At 45.8% G+C, this 18275-nt stretch overlaps 1 protein-coding gene across 7 annotated transcripts in view; it reads right to left on the reverse strand.

The window, feature by feature from the left end:
* Nucleotides 1–6521: 6521 nt before the first annotated feature.
* EXOC7 (exocyst complex component 7) overlaps nt 6522–18275 on the reverse strand; it is a 33185-nt gene continuing 21431 nt past the window's right edge. For all 7 annotated transcript variants that reach the window (XM_024206735.2, XM_024206734.2, XM_024206732.2 and 4 more), the window contains 12 exons: nt 18004–18149; nt 17716–17868; nt 16501–16599; nt 15650–15712; nt 14258–14324; nt 11140–11205; nt 10276–10396; nt 9665–9760; nt 8395–8458; nt 7566–7607; nt 7295–7428; nt 6522–6760 (listed from right to left, as the gene is read on the reverse strand). In XM_024206735.2, the coding sequence (XP_024062503.1) occupies nt 6658–6760; nt 7295–7428; nt 7566–7607; nt 8395–8458; nt 9665–9760; nt 10276–10396; nt 11140–11205; nt 14258–14324; nt 15650–15712; nt 16501–16599; nt 17716–17868; nt 18004–18149 (1154 nt within the window). In that variant the 3' untranslated portion in view covers nt 6522–6657. The remainder of the gene's footprint in view (nt 6761–7294; nt 7429–7565; nt 7608–8394; nt 8459–9664; nt 9761–10275; nt 10397–11139; nt 11206–14257; nt 14325–15649; nt 15713–16500; nt 16600–17715; nt 17869–18003; nt 18150–18275) is intronic.

Raw genomic sequence — 18275 nt, forward strand, 5'->3', positions numbered from 1 at the left:
GTGACATTGATGGTTCAGGACCAGAAGTTTCATCTTCTTCCTCGTCTGACTCAAGTGAGAATGATTCTGGTGCATCAGGAACCGGCAGTCCTTCTCCGTGGGGTACTGGGCGTATAGCTGATGGAATGTTTGGATAATGCACAGTCCACTTTTTCTTCTTTGACACACCTTTCCCAACTGGAGGCACCATGCAGAAGTAACAATTGCTGGTATGATCTGTTGGCTCTCTCCAAATCATTGGCACTGCAAAAGGCATAGATTTCCTTTTCCTGTTCAACCACTGGCGAAGATTTGTTGCACAAGTGTTGCAGCATATGTGTGGGGCCCACCTCTTGTCCTGATCTCCAATTTTGCAGCCAAAATAAAGGTGATAGGCTTTCTTAACCATAGTGGTTATACTGCGCTTTTGTGATGCAAAAGTCACTTCACCACAAACATAGCAGAAGTTATCTGCACTGTTCACACAAGTACGAGGCATCTCTGCTCACTTTGGCTAAACAGAAATGTGTCCCTTTGCAAAATCAAACACTGACAAATAAGAGAGCACGACACTGTATGATTTCTAGAGCTGATATAGGGCAATTTGTTCAGCAGAGTGATGTAAGCTTCGTTATGATTGCATCATCCATGACTTCTAGGAATAACATGATGCAATTCATATCATGTATGATGCAATACCAGCTTCAGCTTGCATCATTCATTGTTTTGCCTAAAAAGCAAGTACTGTCCAAACTCAGTCATAGATTTATTCATAGATCCAGTCAAAGATGTATTTTAGTCATTTCTGGTTTAAATTGAGATCCCTTCCCTTTATAACTCACTTATCCTCCGCCATTCCCAAGTCAAGGGTCGTATATACTGACCCAATAGCATATCTTGAAAACTAGAGCCAATCAACAATTTTAAGCATCATTTTCGTTCTCAGTGACCCAGAATTAGTAAAGTTTGACTACATTTATTTCAGAAGCATTTTGGCTGTAGAGCAGTCATCAGCACAATTGAGATAGTCCTGATGACTAGAGTGGTTGCAGAGGACCTCCATCCCTGGATGAGGTGCAGATTTTGGGGTAGAATTTTCTCAGGCCTGTCCAAATCAGCCAAAGATCAGTGCCAACATCAACACAAGAAAGATCCAGGGTTAAAAGGTAGGAGCAACATGTAGGGGAGCCCGGAGTAGTGAACAGTCCCATCTCATGCAGCACGTGGGCAGGGAGTTGAGCGATAAATGCATTAGCCTTTCTCATGTAGAAAACTCCACTCTAATCTGCAATGCAGATCACCCATGCAATGAGCTGAGAGTACTCAACATAGTCCCAAGAGGCGTTTTTTCCCTCTAACAAAACCACCCCAGAATTAGAGACAGTTTCTTCTTAAAGCCCTCTTCCTTTGCAGAGCCTTTCAGCAGTGACTTTCCCAGATTGTGGTTTCTAGCCCTTTGCTTTTTAACTGTTTCTTGCACCGCCCTCATCCTAGTGTGACTGAAGTGCTCCTTGGGGCAGATGTGCTCTTTGTGAAGCATCACACCCAGCACTGCACAAATTATCATTGCTCTTCTTCAACCTGCAGATACCAGGAGGGAAAAGGGGAGAGCTCTCAGAAGGGACACTTCAGCTGCTGGAGAGAGGCTCTTCTTTTTCATTTACTTAGCCCATGTCATCATGTTCCACATCCTATTTATTGCCATCTGGGTTCCTTTGGAAGTGTGAGTCAGGTCAGCCACCCGGAGACGTTTCCCAATTCCGAGGCAAACGTGGACAAGGAGGATGAAGTTACTGAATTACACAACAAACTCCTGCAACCCAGGTCACAGTCCCCATGGCACCAACACACGGTTACCAGCTCGAATCAGTTCCTGGTAGCATTTTATATTTAGTTTCTTTCAGAGCAGCAGGTGGAAGCACGTATGATGCTAATTCAAATGTTCTCAATTCATGGTTTTAGATGATTCATGCTCCTCAAAGCTAAACACACGAGTGCACAGGAGCGAGAGGGGATGTAGGTCTTTTCTATAAGATTTGTAGGCTATCAGCCATCATTTCCTTTGTGCCAATAGAATCACGGTTCAGTAAATCGTGTTCTGGGCTGGGAATTAGGTAAACCTGTGTTCTAGTCCCAGCTTTGCCTCTGGCCTATATAGTGACACTGGGTAAATGATTTCACTTTTCTGGGCCTTAGTTTTTCCACAGATGGGATTATATTCTCCCTCCTTTGTAAAGCACTGATTTCCAGATGAAATGCACTATGTATGCAATAGTATAATTATTCCTTTCCACTATCCTTCTGACTAGGGCTTCAGAGCATTTTAAAGCCATTATTTCCATCTAGAGCTAATTTGCCAGTTATTTGTAATCTAGTCTTTTAAATAAGTGTTTTGCAGCAATATTGTGCTGATAGAATTCTGACTCTGCTGAAATTTCCTTGGTATCACGAACAGAACTAGTTCGAGCTATTCAGGAAGCAATGGTTCAAAGCATCAAAGAGCATTTTCCAGTAGTTTGGAAGGTGTGCACCACATATGGACATTAACACCAGAGGGCATTGGTCTGAGAGTCATGAGACCTGGGTTCTAATCCTGGCTCTGACACCAACTTGCTGGTGGCAAGACACTTCACCTCTCTGTGCCTTTCTTGACCTTTCCACTCTGTCTTATCTATTTAGGCTCTAGCCTCTTTGGGCCAGGGACTTTCTCTTACTTTGTGAACATTGAGTAACACAGAGGGCCCCCAATATTGGTTAGGGTCTGTGGGTAACACCACCACCACCAGTATTGAGCATGTCCCAGTACAAGGACCCATCTATGAAACCTGCCTTTCCAGAGCCGATGATTGTACTGGGTACATCTTACACTTTTCCAGGACACCAAAAAAAGAGTGCTGCTGGCGTACAGATGGCAGCAAGGAAGGGGTTAAAACACAGCGCTCCCAGTGTTCTACAATCCTCCATTGTACTCGCTCCCCACTTCATACCTAGTTCCAATTTCACTCCCCACCCCCACCAATTACCAATGCATTGTTTTCATTGTTCTGGGCACTCCACAATGACACTTCCACTACTGAGCTACCTAATTAGGCATTGATACATAGATTAGTTCTTGTAAACATGGGTCTGGTTGAATAATGAAATTATTCCCAAACTATTAAGCACTGGGTACTGCAAACGTCAACATTTTATTTAGAGGGTTTCCATACGGTTATCAGGGGCAAATAATAAAGGACATCCTGTAGCACAGTAAGCAGGGGAGTTAGAGAGGAGGGCAGCAGGTGCAATATAAGATGTTAAGGTTAAGACTCAAGTACAACTATAGTAACTCCGCACTTAATGTCGGCCCGGTGAACGTTGTTCCATTGTTACACTGCTGATCAATTAGAGAACAGGCTCGTTTAAAGTTGCTCCCTTATAACGTCGTTTGGCAGCCGCCTGCTTTGTCCACTGCTTGCAGAAAGAGCAGTCTGCTGGAGCTAGCTGGTGGGGGTTTGGAACCAGGGTTGGCCGGCAGCCCCCCTATCAGCTCCCCACTCCCCTAAGTTCCCTGTGCCACAGCCGCCCAGGAGGCTATCAATTGCCAGCAGGTCAGCTGTCCCTCCCCCTACTGCCTTGGAGCTGCTCCCCGGAGCCTCCTGCTTGCTGTGCGGGGGAGGAGGGAAGAGGGGGGACTAATTTCAAGGTGTCCCCCTCCTCCCTGCTCCTGCACCCCGGTTACCCCATCTCCATGGGGTGGGAGGATGACACGACAAGACTCAGGACAGAGGGAGCTTCCTGGGAGCAGCTGCTGTCTCAACTTGCTGATCTACTTAACAAGGCAATGTACTTAGAGTGGGGTCAGAATACTTAAGGGGCAATGCGCATCTCTCTCTCTCTCTCTCTCACACACACACACACACACACACACACACACACGATGTATGTCTCCAGCTCAGGTCTGCCATGCTGTCTCCCCTCCCTCCATTCATGCTGCCTTGTAGAGTGTGAGGCTACATTAACAATGTGTTAACCCTTGAGGGCTCAACCGAGTGCTAGTTCATCATTTAGCAGTAAGGCATTCCCTGGGAAATATCCCACCCTCTGACTCCACAGCCTCAACGTGTGTGTGTGTGTTTTATATATATATATATATATATATAAATAAAAAAAAGAGAGAGAGAGAGAGACTTTTTTTCCTGGTGAAAAAAATTTCCCTGGAACCTAACCCCCCCTATTTACATTAATTCTTATGGAGAAATTGGATTCACTTAACATCGTTTTGCTTAAAGTCGCATTTTTCAGGAACAAACTACAACGTTAAGCAAGGAGTTACTGTACATGCACATCGGGATACTTTTACAGGATCTGGTTGGAGGAGGAGGAGGAAGATGTCCAGCAATTGCAGCAGGGCACATGAGAATCATTCAGAGGCAGACTAGCCCATCACTGGTAGATCAAATACCCACTGGCTCAGTTTTCATGTCTAGCATTTCAGCCTCTCACTATGAGAAGGGGATGCAACCAGCTTTTCCAGAAACAAGACATGTTGGATCAGAAAAGGCCAGGAGATATGGAAAGAAAGGGGAAAGATGTTATGTGGGAACAACGTACTCCACAGAAACCCAAGAAGGGTTCATCCTTTCCTCACCCCACCCACCCCCACCACACTTTTCACTATGGTTTTACTATGCTAAAGACAGGCTAAGAAGAAAAATTCACTAAGAGAAAGGCAAAGCCATCACTGATTGCTCGTCCCGAGCTCTTGTACAGTAGGTGACAGACTCCAGTGATTCTGAGAGCAGGGAACTTGAGGGGAATAAACTGGAGTTTGGTGCCCAACTCCCATAGACTTTCAATGGGAACTGGGGGCCTGATTTTCTTAAGCCCCTTTGAAAAGCCCAGCCTAAGTTCTCAGAAGTTGACACACACACTGTAGCTCACTGCAAAGCTCTTACACAATGGGAAGGCCCAGGGTTTATTTCTATTTTGCTCTGATTCTCTGGGATAGGCTCCGGGGCTACACTACTTGTTACCATGCGGCTGCAGCAGGAGTGCAATCTCACACCAGCACACCACAAACAATACAAGGCAGGGACCATCTCTAACAGTCCCCACTGCACTCCTTTCACATCAGATGCAATCAGGCATTTCTTAAAACCAGACAATGCTGGTGCTGGTTCCACTGGACCAGGAATTTGGGGCTGCAAGTCCAGAAGTCAGGGTCCTCAGAAGCTCAACCAGTGCACAGTAAGTTGGGTTGGTTCCTCCCCAGCCCACTCACTATGGCTTATTCAGTAAAGACCTCGCTCTCAGCAATACGCGAAACCAAAAGGAAAGGAGCTAAGTCAGGTGCAGGCACCGGCGCGTCTTTTCATCTCCTGGAACTCTCCGGTTACAGAGGACGAACAGGGCACTGTAGCTTTCTGCACAGCCTCCTGTTGGTACAACTGGCCTTTCTAAAGAGAGGACAGCTGAAGGGGGAGTTGAGTTAATCTTGTCATTAAAGAACAACCAAACATGACACAGGCGATTCCGTTTATTGGAGTAACTAAAATAAATAAGAAGGTTTGGATGGCTCAAGGAACTGGTGATGGGCAGAACCTGGGTGGCCCAAATCAAATCCAGCCCTGGTCAGTCAAAACTGAAATTTGTTGCAAGCTGATGGCTACTGGGTGACCTGTGAAAGGAGAGCTTGGTTGCTGTCACTGTCCAGTTGCCTGATCTTTAAATCACACTACAAACAAAGCTGACAATCTTGGCAGTAACAAGGGCAAAACAGGCAAAGAGACTTTCTAGTAGGTAAAATACTCCAGGTCCAGGTGGGCTGAAGAGCGGGTTTGTGGGGATCAGCACATGTCCCTATTGTAACCGTTTGGTAAACGGAGGATTTCAATCCAGTATCTTTTGGCAATACCACTGTAAATTAATTTACACATGCAGATTAAAGCCCACTAAGCCTTTTTCACCCTGATCTGAATCTTTCCATTTCAAAGAGCTTATGTCACAGACTTCTAGAAAGAGACTCAAAATATACAGCAGAAGTTAGCAATTTTTTCCACTATAAAACAAATGCCATTATAATATCCAAACTCTCTATAGTCCTTATCCTATAGCACAAGGCTCACTACTCACTTAGCAGTGACTGGCTTACCAATGAAAGAGAAACACTGCTGGGCTCTAAAAGGGACACTCTCCAATCGTCAGTGACTAATATAGAACATCTGCAACTTATGGACTTTAGTGCAGTGATGGGAAAATCCTTAGAGATCTAATAGAATCCCTCAGGGGGAACGGAGATATCATGAACACTTCTCTTAGCACATCAAAGTTGCATTAAGGAGGCAGACAAACCTATATATGCAGCATGTTCTCTCCACCAGGACCAAGGATTTCACCCTGCGGAGATAAGTATTTACAGAGCTCACACATTTTGCCTCTCCACTCAGAACGTCTCCATCTGGAGACACATGAGCATAACAGAAACCGCTCTGGAGTATTTCATCTGTCATCTAAAAGCTTCCTCTGTGATGCACTTTAAAAAGGCAAAGACAGACAAGATGGAGTGTTTTCACGTGTTTATAAATCCGATAAATACAAGTATAACACCAGCCCACCAGAATGGGGCGGAGAAGGAAGCCTGGAGGTGACCGGGAAAGCGGTGACTTGCAGATGGGAGCATACGAGATAGTCAGTGGTTCATGCTGATGTGTCGAACAGCTTCTCAATCATCTCGCCCACCTGGTCGACTCGATATTTGATGTACTTCTCGGGGTTCTTGGTGAAGGGCACATTGCCATACCTGCCGAGGGCAAGCAAAACAACCCCGGTGTGACACAGCGAACACTGCACAAAGCCATGGTGCCTGGGACTTCCCTTTTCACTACCATCAGATGCTGCTCTGCTTCTGCCCCCCTCCCAGTGAAACAACATTCCAGCTCCCACATCTTCTGTTTGAGAGCATGACAGACACTTGGGTAGAGCTCTTCACGACAAGAATACCATTCTAGCAGGGTTAGTTCAAATGGGTATTCCTGGGTTTCCATTAATATCAAGAGATTTCTCAATGGAGCCCAGCTTTGCATAGCTAGAACATGGCCACCAGTTGTCTTGCATTTAGAAGCCATTCATGAATGCCGCGATCTAACTGAGAACAATCATATCAGCCTACCTCAGCTTGCAGAATCTCAAGGGAATCTCAAGAGCTGAGGATGGCTTTGGAAAGCCAGAGTGCAGCAAACTGCCTTAGTTTTGGTCTGCTCTGGGCCCAAGAGAACTCAGCACATCCCCAGAAGAACCAGGGCAGAGGACATTGCTCCTGCAGAAGAGTTGTCACCTGTGTAAGAAGGCATTGTAGGTCTCTTTCACAATGGTTTTCTGGGCCTTGCGGATTTTGTCCCTCTGCTCCATGTCAGGGATGGCCCAGGCCTTCTGGATTTTACACAGCTCCTCCAGGCCGTCATTGAAACCCTTTCCATTAAAGCAGGAGAAAACGGTTAGAGACACATCTGTGTCCAAGTTTCATATGGCGCATTGTACCAGGGAAGCACAGCTCAGGATTAACACTGATCCAGGGAAAGTTTTCCTGCCCCCCAAAGGCTTCTTACCTTAAAACGCTCCTTTATCATCTGCCTCTCCTTATCCTTGAGCTGGGAGGAGAGAAGACGGGATGTTATTTCCCCCTCCCAGTAGAAATGTCATCACTGCTGCTCACTCTCTAAATTCCTGTTTATCTTATGGGAATGCTCAGATCAGCCCTGAGCCCCAAGCATTTCCAGGAAGCACATTATATGCAGGATCCCACTCCATTAACAGACATGAGCTCTCCACCTGGACTGATCAGCCTTCAGGAGAAAAAGCCAAAGGGTTTATTCCTCAAGAGCCTCTGAAAGGCTCTTACAATCCCACCACTCACGTAGTGCCATCTTTATTAGCATTCACTGGCTCCCCCATCCCCACACCAACTCTCTCCTGGAAGTTGGTCTTACATGCTTTAGCTAGGACTCAGGAACGGGAACATGGTGGGGAGGAGAGAATCCCACTTTCAATGAATGTCTCTCATCTAAAGATTATTTAAAGAGGGAAATTTGGGGCCAGGACAGGTATTACTGTGCATGTAGAGCAGCTTTTGTGCTAGGCTCTCAGGAATTTTACGAGGTGAAGTAGGATCATCTGCCCCAGTTTAAGAGAGAGACACTGAGGCACCGAGCGGTGAAGGGATCTGACTACGGTCACACAGTAAATCTGTGACAGGAGAAAAAAGACCCCAAGCCCGATTCCCAATGCACTCTCCACAATGTAACTCTGCCTTCCTGTAGTATTACTGCTTTCCGGAGACGTTCTCCCTGGATTTTAAAAATATATATCTATATATAGCAGGGCAAATGCTTTGGCCAATTTCCATTATCTGAAATTCATTCTTATCTATCACCTCACCTTGACTCCTGATTGAAAGACAGGCAAGTTTCTCTCCGAGATGTATTCTGTTACTTTTAACCAGCTGCAATTGACACGAGAGGGGATGCATTATAGACATAAGAACAGATATTCTGGGTCAAACCAATGGACCATCTAGTCCAGTATCCTGTGTTCCGACAGTGGCCAATGCCAGGTGCCTCAAAGGGAATGAGCAGGCAATCATTGAGTGATCCATCCCCTGTCGTCCACTCCCAGCTTCTGGCAAACAGAAGCTAGGGACGCCCAGAGCATGGGGTTGCATCCCTGACTATCCTGGCTAATAGCCATTGATGGATCTATCCTCCATGAATTTATCTAGTTCTTTTTTGAGCCCTGTTATAGTTTTGGCCTTCATAACATCCCCTAGCAATGAGTTCCACAGGTTGACTGTACATCATGTGAAGAAGTACTTCCTTTTGTTTGTTTTAAACTTGCTGCCTATTAATTTCATTGGGCGACCCCTGGTTCTTGAGTTATGAGAACGAGTAAATAACACTTCCTTATTCACTTTCTCCACATCAGTTATCTGATAAGATTTTATAGACCTGTATCATATTACATTTTAGTCGTCATCTCTTTTCCAAGCTGCAAAGTCCCAGTCTTTTTAATCTCTCCTCATGTGGAAGCTGTTCCACACCCCTAATAATTTTTGTTGCCCTTCTCTGTACCTTTCCAATTCTAAGATATCTTTTTTGAGATGAGGTGACCAGATCTGCATGCAGTATTCAAAATGTGAGCATAGTATGGATTTATATAGAGGCATTATGATATTTTCTGTCTCATAAGCTATCCCTTATTATCTATAGACAGTGAGTTATCCAGCAAGGAAGCTCACAGAAAGCTAGTAATACTCTCCTTAGGACTAGAACGTGGGCCGTTTCCACATCACATATCTAGATGTCTTTCCATGATGAACAAGTCCCATGGTATGTTAAAACTCTTTCAAATCATGATGTTTGTGGTTCCCTTTTATACTGTTCTCTCCCACCACTCAGTTAGGACTGGACATTCATAGATTCTAGGACTGGAAGGGACCTCGAGAGGTCATCGAGTCCAGTCCCCTGCCCGCATGGCAGGACCAAATACTGTCTAGACCATCCCTGATAGACATTTATCTAACCTACTCTTAAATATCTCCAGAGATGGAGATTCCACAACCTCCCTAGGCAATTAAGGTCTATGCAGAAAGTTGACAGTCTCTCAAGCCATAATGAGGACTAAGGAAAGAGAAAAGACGATCCCTCCTGACCTGCGCTGGTAGGTCTGGATCTGCTGCTCAATGAGCTCCCTGTAAGACCTCTCTACTGTTTTCTGAGTCACGGCCACCAACTGGATTAGCTCAGACCTGGTAGAAGGAGAGAAGAGCTTATCAAACACTCACAAACCAGCTCATCTCCTGCCAACCCGCTGTTGCTAATTGGATGGTGGGGTTTCAAACCTTCATTAGCAAGGCCCCTTGGCCCTTTTTTAATTAACAATCCCCCATTTTGGAGTGACAGCAGTCAGAACGCACAAGCCAGGACACAGAAATTGCTCCAAGCTGGATGCTTTCCAGCGCTGAATTCTTACTGCTGAGAAGATGAAAGAATCTGAGGCACTCAAAGGCCTGTCTGCTGCTCTTCTTTTCCTCTCTCTTGTGCAATGTAAGAAAGACTTCAAAGGGCAGTTTCAAAGGGGGAAAAATACCAGAGAAGATAAACCAGTGAGGAAATGCAGTCAACATATTGGAGTTAAAAAAAGAAGAAGCAGGGGAAAACAAAACAAAAAAAACCCACCCCACACTCACAAACCTAAAACCCCCACAGCAGTGAAATTCGGTCTGTTTGAAATGCACGGGGATTTGTCCAGAGATGCACTTACTTTTCAAGGGATTTAAGGATGTAATTGTAGTTGTTGTGCAGGAAGATGGCACTCAAAGCTGGGTCCTCATAAACCTTGGATTTACTGAGAAGGTTTAGTTGCAAGTTGCCCAATACTTTGCCTTAATGAGAAAAAACACATTAATAGAGGACAAAGGATTTTTAATCAAGACTGCGGAAGATGATGGCCCACAAATGCCTTGTTATTACAGAAGAGAACATACAGGGCTCAATTTGCAAAATCTTTAGGTGCACAACTGAGCATAGATCTACTACATGCAAATCTGCTTAATAATCTGTGAACATAATCATAACTGTGCACACGAATTAGGCGTACAATTTTGTGCATTTTGCACATCTACCTTGTCTGACATTCCAGCACAAAATTCCTACTATTCATACAACCATTTCCTTCAAGGAGCAGCTGAGAGCTCCACAAGAGCTCGTACCCCTGCTGTCCCATTTCCTACAGTGGCATCTCCACATATTGCATGCCATCACGGATTCCATTAGTGGCAGAGGACCAAATTTGGCCCTCGCATCAGCAGCCACTGCTCCCATTGAAGTCACTGAGTGTTCCATCTGCTCATGCCCGGGCTAAATTTGGCCCAGGAGCTCTCTTCTGACATCAACCAAGTTTAATGCTGACATGCCCCATCGCAGTGGCTGCTGCATGGTGAATTCAGTAATAGTCGGGCTCTTCGGTCCCAGGCCAGAATTACCAGTCAAAAAACTTTAACAGCCCTAGCTGCGCCATCCATCTGTACAGTCCAAATACTGCACCGGAGAACATGCCTTGCGGAGCACCAGCAGAGGTGTGGAGAAAGGAGAAAGCAATTGAAGGAGAGCTGTGCATGGTACTCACAGATATAGGTGCTGAGCAGTCGTCTGCTAAATTCAGAACTGTAGCTGCTAGCTGAACTGCTGGTCTCTGTAAGGAAAAGAACCTTAAACCAGTTAACATGCCACCCACGGGGCCTGGTTTGGTTAGTCTGCCTCTACTCAAACAAGCCATTTTATTGTTGCTATGGAATTATAATGCCAGACTCAAGTTGTCAATGAAAATTACTTTCCCTCCTCAACCCAGATACGCATCAGATTATCCAGAACAAGAAGGGACAGACTGCACTCAATTTGACCCCAGTATTTGCACCAACTGCTAGAAAGCCATGCTAAAGGACAGACCTATTCCTTCTTTACTATCGTTTTAAGAGTAAGAGAATGGGAACTGAGATATAGAAGACACCCTATTAATCAGAAATTGAGCAATCGAATGTAATAAAAGCTCTTTTTTTAGCACTAGATGTTCTCAACCAAGGAACAGAGAAGTTATTTTTGTTAATAGCAAGCACTTATTGTACCGTACCTGCAACATTAATCCAAACAAGCAGCCTCACTCTGGAAAGTTTCAGCTAACACCCCCCCTTGCTGATAATAGCCTGCCCGGGCTCTGCACAACGACTGTTCAAGTATCATACCCCCCACACACAGGTGATGGGTTTGGCTTGTGCAAATTCTATTGCCTGCACGTGCAAATGTTTTAAAAGCATACACACACATATTCTTCTGTGGGCCACACAGTCAGGAAACGTAGTGTGTGAGCAGAATCCAACAGAGGCCACTATCGGAAAACTTGGCCCATAGAATTATGCATGGCTGTAAGCCAGACCGAGTTTGCTTGAAAGGTTGGGAGCCTTTTGAGTTTGTAACAAAATCCCAAACTGCTTTTGGAGCTGGGTCTGGTGGCGCCACCAGTGAAGCAAAGAGGGTCTTTGCTGCTGTGAGGAGTCTGGACAGTTGTCAAAAAAGGAGTTGGGTCCGCACAGGACAGTATGACAGACCAGTCGGGCCAACTTCCCCTGGAAAAGCCTGTCCCCATCAGCATAACAGAGAGAATTCAGTGCAACGATACAGACTTTATCCCATTTTAAACTAACATGGCATCCTCCCTGCAAATTAGCAGCTACATCCACATGTTCACTGAATACAACACGGACTCCTCTCTCCCACTGAGTCAGGGAGCAGCTGGGTTATTTATTTTTTAAAAGACAACTGCTTTTTAATCATTAGATATCGGTTTAAGAATCAACAGAAATACATAACTATAGTCAAAGGTGATATAACAGGTCGAGTGGGTAACGCACACACTCTGCTTACCTCTGGGATCTAAAGGAATATTGTATGTGTCCCCAAGAACTACAAAGTTTAAGGCAGAGCAGAGAGAAAAGGGGAGGGAGGAGAGAGAAAGAAATGCAAAGTGCAAAAAGACAGGTTAGAGACCACCATCCCTTCAAGAAGAACAAAGCAGATATTAACACAGAGCAGCCACGGAGCTAAAGGTAGAGCAAGCAGGATTCGCTCCTTCAAGACCACAGAAATGGTGCTGGAGATTAAGGAGGAAATGTATATTTTGTACTAGCGCAAAGCAGGATGTAATGTAACACTGTCATCACTCAGAGGATAAAAAGTATCACCAAGGGCCTGACCAAACTCCCAATAAAGTCAATTATTTCAGTGGGATTGGTCCCCCAAGCAAACTGGGTACTGCTGAATAGAACTGAGTGGCTCTGGCCCCCTCCCTTACTGCAAGCTACAGACCCTTTCTAGAATATAAGTGGCACTTCTGGATGAGACCGAGTCTGCCTGGATATTGTTCAATGCAGGCAGAGAGCTGGTGTTGGTGTTCACCACATTTATTTGTTCTCGGGTGAAAACGTTCGTGATTGAGTGAAACATTTCACCAGAGCAAACACCAGCCAATCACTTCAGACAGAATTAAGAGGGTGGCCACAGCACTAGAAAAATCTACGGAGATGAACAACTCTGCACTGGCTGGGTTAGGTACCCTGTACTGGGCTAGACTACCTATGGCAGCAGGGCTAATTTCTTTGATTCAATGATAGAATTCCCTCGTATTGTTGGTGCTGCATGAGAACACTATTGGCAAAGTGGGGAAGTGCTTCTGACACTGGGGATCCAGGAGGAGAGAGGATGGGCTATAATACTTCGGTCACGATTTAGCTCACAGGCACCAGATGCCAAGCTGAGTTATCAGATCCGGAAGCCTGCAAAGGTCTGTAATTATTCTGACCTGTCATTTTACTGAGTAAACTCACTGAAGCAGCATTTTTTTCCGGCTGACTGCCACCACCATCTTTCTACACCTGATGGGACAATTAATTATATTTAAAAATGGAATGAGCTTCAGTCTGATGGTTTCCCAGGCATTTCAGTATATGAACCACACTAAAGGCCATTGTAAGCTTTTTGTATTGTCTTCCCTGTGACACAGCTGCACTTTCCCTCCCTTTAGTAAATAACGTGAACCTCACCTTTTAGGAAACATGCAAGAAAATTGAATTTGCACCATCTCTTTGGTCAATGAAAGAGTTAACTCCACAGATGTCTTTCGCCATGCATATAGTTTAGCAGGGAAAGAGAGCAGGTGTTAGAGTGGAGGAGGACATGACGGTATGCTGAGGAGATAGACGCTGAGATGGGTTAGCCACTGATGTGAATATTCTGACTGCTGTTAATGAGAGATGACTGCATGAGGGGGCATAATGTGAACATGGCAGGTAAAATGCGATTCCTCATTGTCAAACCTCATTACCAGGAACTCAGCTGGAACAATTACTATTCTATTATTCACTCTAGAGACTAGATCTGCACTGATCTGCCTTGCCTATTCTTTATAGGACAGGCCATTTGTTAGCCATCTTACTCTACCTCACTTCATAGCTACAGAGTAAAGGTTATCCAGCTGTGCATGATGGCAGCACATCTGGAAGGCAAAAAGGGAACCAACTGCAGATTCCCTTGAGATCTCCAGGCATGACAGATCACACAATAAGACAACCTACTGGCAGAGGGGAAGCTGGCATGCTAATGAGAGTTCTCGTTAAGGAGGTTTAACCTTAAGGAAAATGGCTCAAACATTGTGGGAAAGTCACCCCTGCAGCCAGGGAGTCTCATGCATGTACCTTGGGACGCCAGCATGGCGCCTGCTGTCTCCTGGAAATCCAGCAACTGCTGCAGGAAGAGAATGGCCTTCAAGGGAGGGGGGAATAGAGAGGAAAAGTCAAATGTAATTCACATTGGGTTTCTTTTCCTCCATTATTAAACACAACAAAGATGCCCTCGCCCACAAAGTCAGCCACAAACCTGCAAGAAACAACAGTACAGTCATTTAAAGTGGCATTTAATAATATCTTATCGGCTCTCAAAGCCGGTACCAACTGTACAAAGATCACCTGAAATGCAGTCATCTCCAGGGTGGAAGACAGCACCTGTTTAACAGTACGCAGCTACACCTCAGTTTAGGACTGGAAGTGAAGAGGGAATTTTGACAGAAGGATGTAGCTACAGCTGGAGTTTGGCCAAGCCACTGAAGTTGGCCTCCCTTTCCAAGAATTACCATTTGATTACATGTAAAAGAGGTCAGGGAGTTGGTTTCACGGCATCTCTAGCAGCAGCACAGAGCCCTCTAACCAGGGGCGGCTCCAGGCACCAGCGCGCCAAGTGCGTGCCTGGGGCGGGAAGCCGTGGGGGGGGGGGGGCGCGGCGGTCTGACGGTCGCCATGAGGGCGGAAGTCAGGCAGCCTTTGGCGGCTTGCCTGCGGGACGTCCGCCGGTCCTGTAGTTTCGGCAGCAATTCGGTGGCGGGAACGCCGAAGGCGCGGGACTGGCGGACCTTCCGCAGGCATGCCGCCGAATCCGCATTACCGGCGGACCTCCCGCAGGCGCGCTGCCAAATCCACGTTACTGGCGGACCTCCCGCAGGTGTGCCGCCGAAAGCTGCCAGCCTGCCATGCTTGGGGTGGCAAAATACATAGAGCTGCCCCTGCCTCTAACACCACGCTGGGACACTGGTTCTGTAAAGACCGCCAGGGAAGAGCGCTACCTACTGAATCACCAACACTATATCCTGCAGTTCTGTTTTGCCTGGAAGTCTCCCATCCACAGACTGACAGCTACCACCCTGCTTAGCAATAAAAACAGGCATTTTCCAGGCTGTTGGCTAAGTATATGTTACATCTGTGCAGTGTCCAAGTACTGCATCTTATGTTTAGATCTCCCAGGTTTGGTGGGACACATAGAAACCTTTAATTGCAGCCCCCAGGCCCTCACACCCCATACACTATCCTAATGCCTTGGGGAAGAAACCAATGCAGGAATCTAGAAACCATGAAACCTAATCTCTTAATGGAAGCCAAGTAATTCCTCTACTGATATCAAAGACAGCCTAATTTAAACACATGCAATTCCCCTTGCTGCGCCTGTTGAAACAGAGATACTGGTCTCTGGGGGACTGATGTTAGCAGGAAGAGAGGAGTGGATTTTACAAAGGGATGTTTCAAATCATTGCCACATACATTGCTGGTGAGTTCGTGAACTGTCCCGTCTTTCGGCATGTTATACTCCTTGTCCGGATCATTCTTACAAGGGAGGAGAGAAAGATACAGATAAAATGGTTAATGAAAGTAAAAAAACCACGCCCCCCCCGCCCCAAAAAACCCAATGTTCTTCAGGCAAATTTATTGACAAGGTTGTTTTTCCAAGCTTCCTCAATACTGTCCTCACCCTAATGCTCACAACCCCATCTACTGGTGACCACCGGCTACAACTTCAAAGCAGTCTATAGCAAAGGCAGAAAAAGACAGCTAAAAGCACAACCTGCTTGGACCGAAACATATGGATTCATTAAAGGCTATCATAAATTCGGTTCACCAATGTTAACGGATTGATTTAGTGAGAACTCTCCCTTTAGCTGGAGACAGTTTCAAAATTTGGGGCACGTAAATTTAACTCACATATTTTCTTCTTTAAAAAAAAAAAGTTTAAAAAACTCAGATCATTTTCAAAATGCACGTGCAGTCTCGGCTCTCCCTGTAAAATGCTTTGCAGTACTGTGCATTAGGGACATGAAATAGAGAACTGCATTACATGCAGCCTTAATTATAAATACATTTTAAAACAAGGGATAGAAAAGTCTATTCCTCCTTGCTCTAACAAGTCAGCACTCTGCATTTCTTTTGCAACGGATACCTAAAGGCAATGAAGGGAATGCAGCTCCAGCACTACTGTAGATGTTGGTAAGGTTGCCATCTCGCAGAAGAAACAGGAAGCTGACCTCAGGTCATTGTTCATTAACATAATATTTCCACAGTTCAGCCTGGTGATTCTCTTAGGTTACTGAAGAAGAGACCAGTGGAGTGGAAGGTACCTTAATGTTGTCTGCAAAGTCCTCCAGCGCTTTTGCACCTGTGGTTTCCATGGAAGTGATCAGCCCTGGAAGCTTGTTCTTTGTGCTGGCTGCAGTGCCCTGGAACGACCCAGTGCATGGCGTAAGATGTCTCAACGAAGATGGCTGTCACTACCTCCCCTTTCACCCACCATCCGACCTTCCCATCATCCCTCAGGGCATCTCTCTGTCCCAATTCCCTTAGTGGTGGGACTTCGATGGAAGAATACTTACAGTCTAGTAAACCGTAGATTCTCATCAGAAATGCCACTGATTGGTTCAGCTGGCAGCAGAGAGGAAAGTCCCAAATGAGCCTAGAGCTGAATCCCCATCTTATAAGTTATTTATTTCCCCTCTTGAAACACTTGCAGCCATGAGGCTGCACATTGTGGCCACCAATCTCCAACTATGCAGGAACGGAGCGGGGGTCCTTTGACAAAAAGAGTGACTCTTTGCTCAAACTGACCAGCGGGCGGGGGGGCAATCAAACAGCTGAACCCAATGCAATGATAAGGAGCCTCACCAAAGCTGGGCATAGTGCCTGGCGCCTGGAGAGTCTTTTTGCAGCCGAGTGGCATGTTGGAGTTTTTAAACCCATTTACAGCAGTTACAAGTGAGCTTAATCCACCAACCTCTGATCTAAAAGAACCTCTATTTAACACCATCATCTGCCAGACCCCTCCTCAGAACTAGCCTTTCAGATGATTTAATTGGAGATTGGTCCTGCTTTGAGCAGGGGGTTGGACTAGATGACCTCCTGAGGTCCCTTCTAACCCTGATATTCTATGATTCTATGACATGAGAAGACTTCCTTAAAAGCACATTCTTAACTAGATTTCAATGGTACTGAAGATTAATGACCTCAGGCGTGGTCGCTGGTGTGGTACAAGAACCTAGACATAGCCCGTCACCTAGTATCTGAGCTCCAAATTACTACTTTAACTGGAGAGAACTGTTACTAAGTGATGCACTTTCTCCAGGGATAGAGCAAACTGCCTCTGCATCATTCCCAGTCTTTGCTGGCTCAGGGAACGAGACACTGGGACTCCGAGCTGGGTCTACTACATGTTAGCAAGTGGCACAACCACATGGCTAGTTGGGTTCTGTTCTAAGATTTTTAATATTTTTGGCTATTCTAAAAGTCACTTAAGAAGCACTACAGACAAAGCTGCAGGACCTTCTCCAGTCACCACCTACCTGCAAGACTTGATCGAACTCTGGCTTTGTCTGCTTCAGGTGTCTGAGGATGGGGAAGATGGTGAGCACAGCTGAATAGTCATGCCGAATGATGGCCTTCCGGGCTGCCGAGACAATGTTATCCCCCTCTATCATCAGGTTATCCAGAGACTCCTACAAGACAACCACCAGAAACAGGGGGATGTGTCTTCCACTCAGGAAGCACTAGGTGAATGGAGGGAAGTAGGCAAGGAATGGTTTTGCAAACCAAACAATACAAATCAAACCAAGATATTGAGCTTACGGGACCTGAATGAGGGAGTCAAAGGTCTTCTTCTGGTGGTGCTCTGGGATGATTTCTGTCAGGAGCTGGTACTCGCTCTGGGCCAGTTTCACAAAGGCGCTAACACAGTGAATGTACGCATCAATCTCGATGTCCAACATGTCATCCCTCCCTGTGGGAACAGCACAAGTTTATGAGAGCCAGGACCGTACTGATCCCTCCAGGGCCATATTGACCCCACCAATGACATTTCTCATTCCAAGACCCTGGTTTACAGACAGCTCTTTGGGTTTCCTCT

This window comes from Terrapene carolina, unplaced genomic scaffold, assembly GCF_002925995.2.
Source record: "Terrapene carolina triunguis isolate 2854851 unplaced genomic scaffold, T_m_triunguis-2.0 Scaffold192, whole genome shotgun sequence".
NCBI lineage: Eukaryota > Metazoa > Chordata > Testudines > Emydidae > Terrapene > Terrapene triunguis.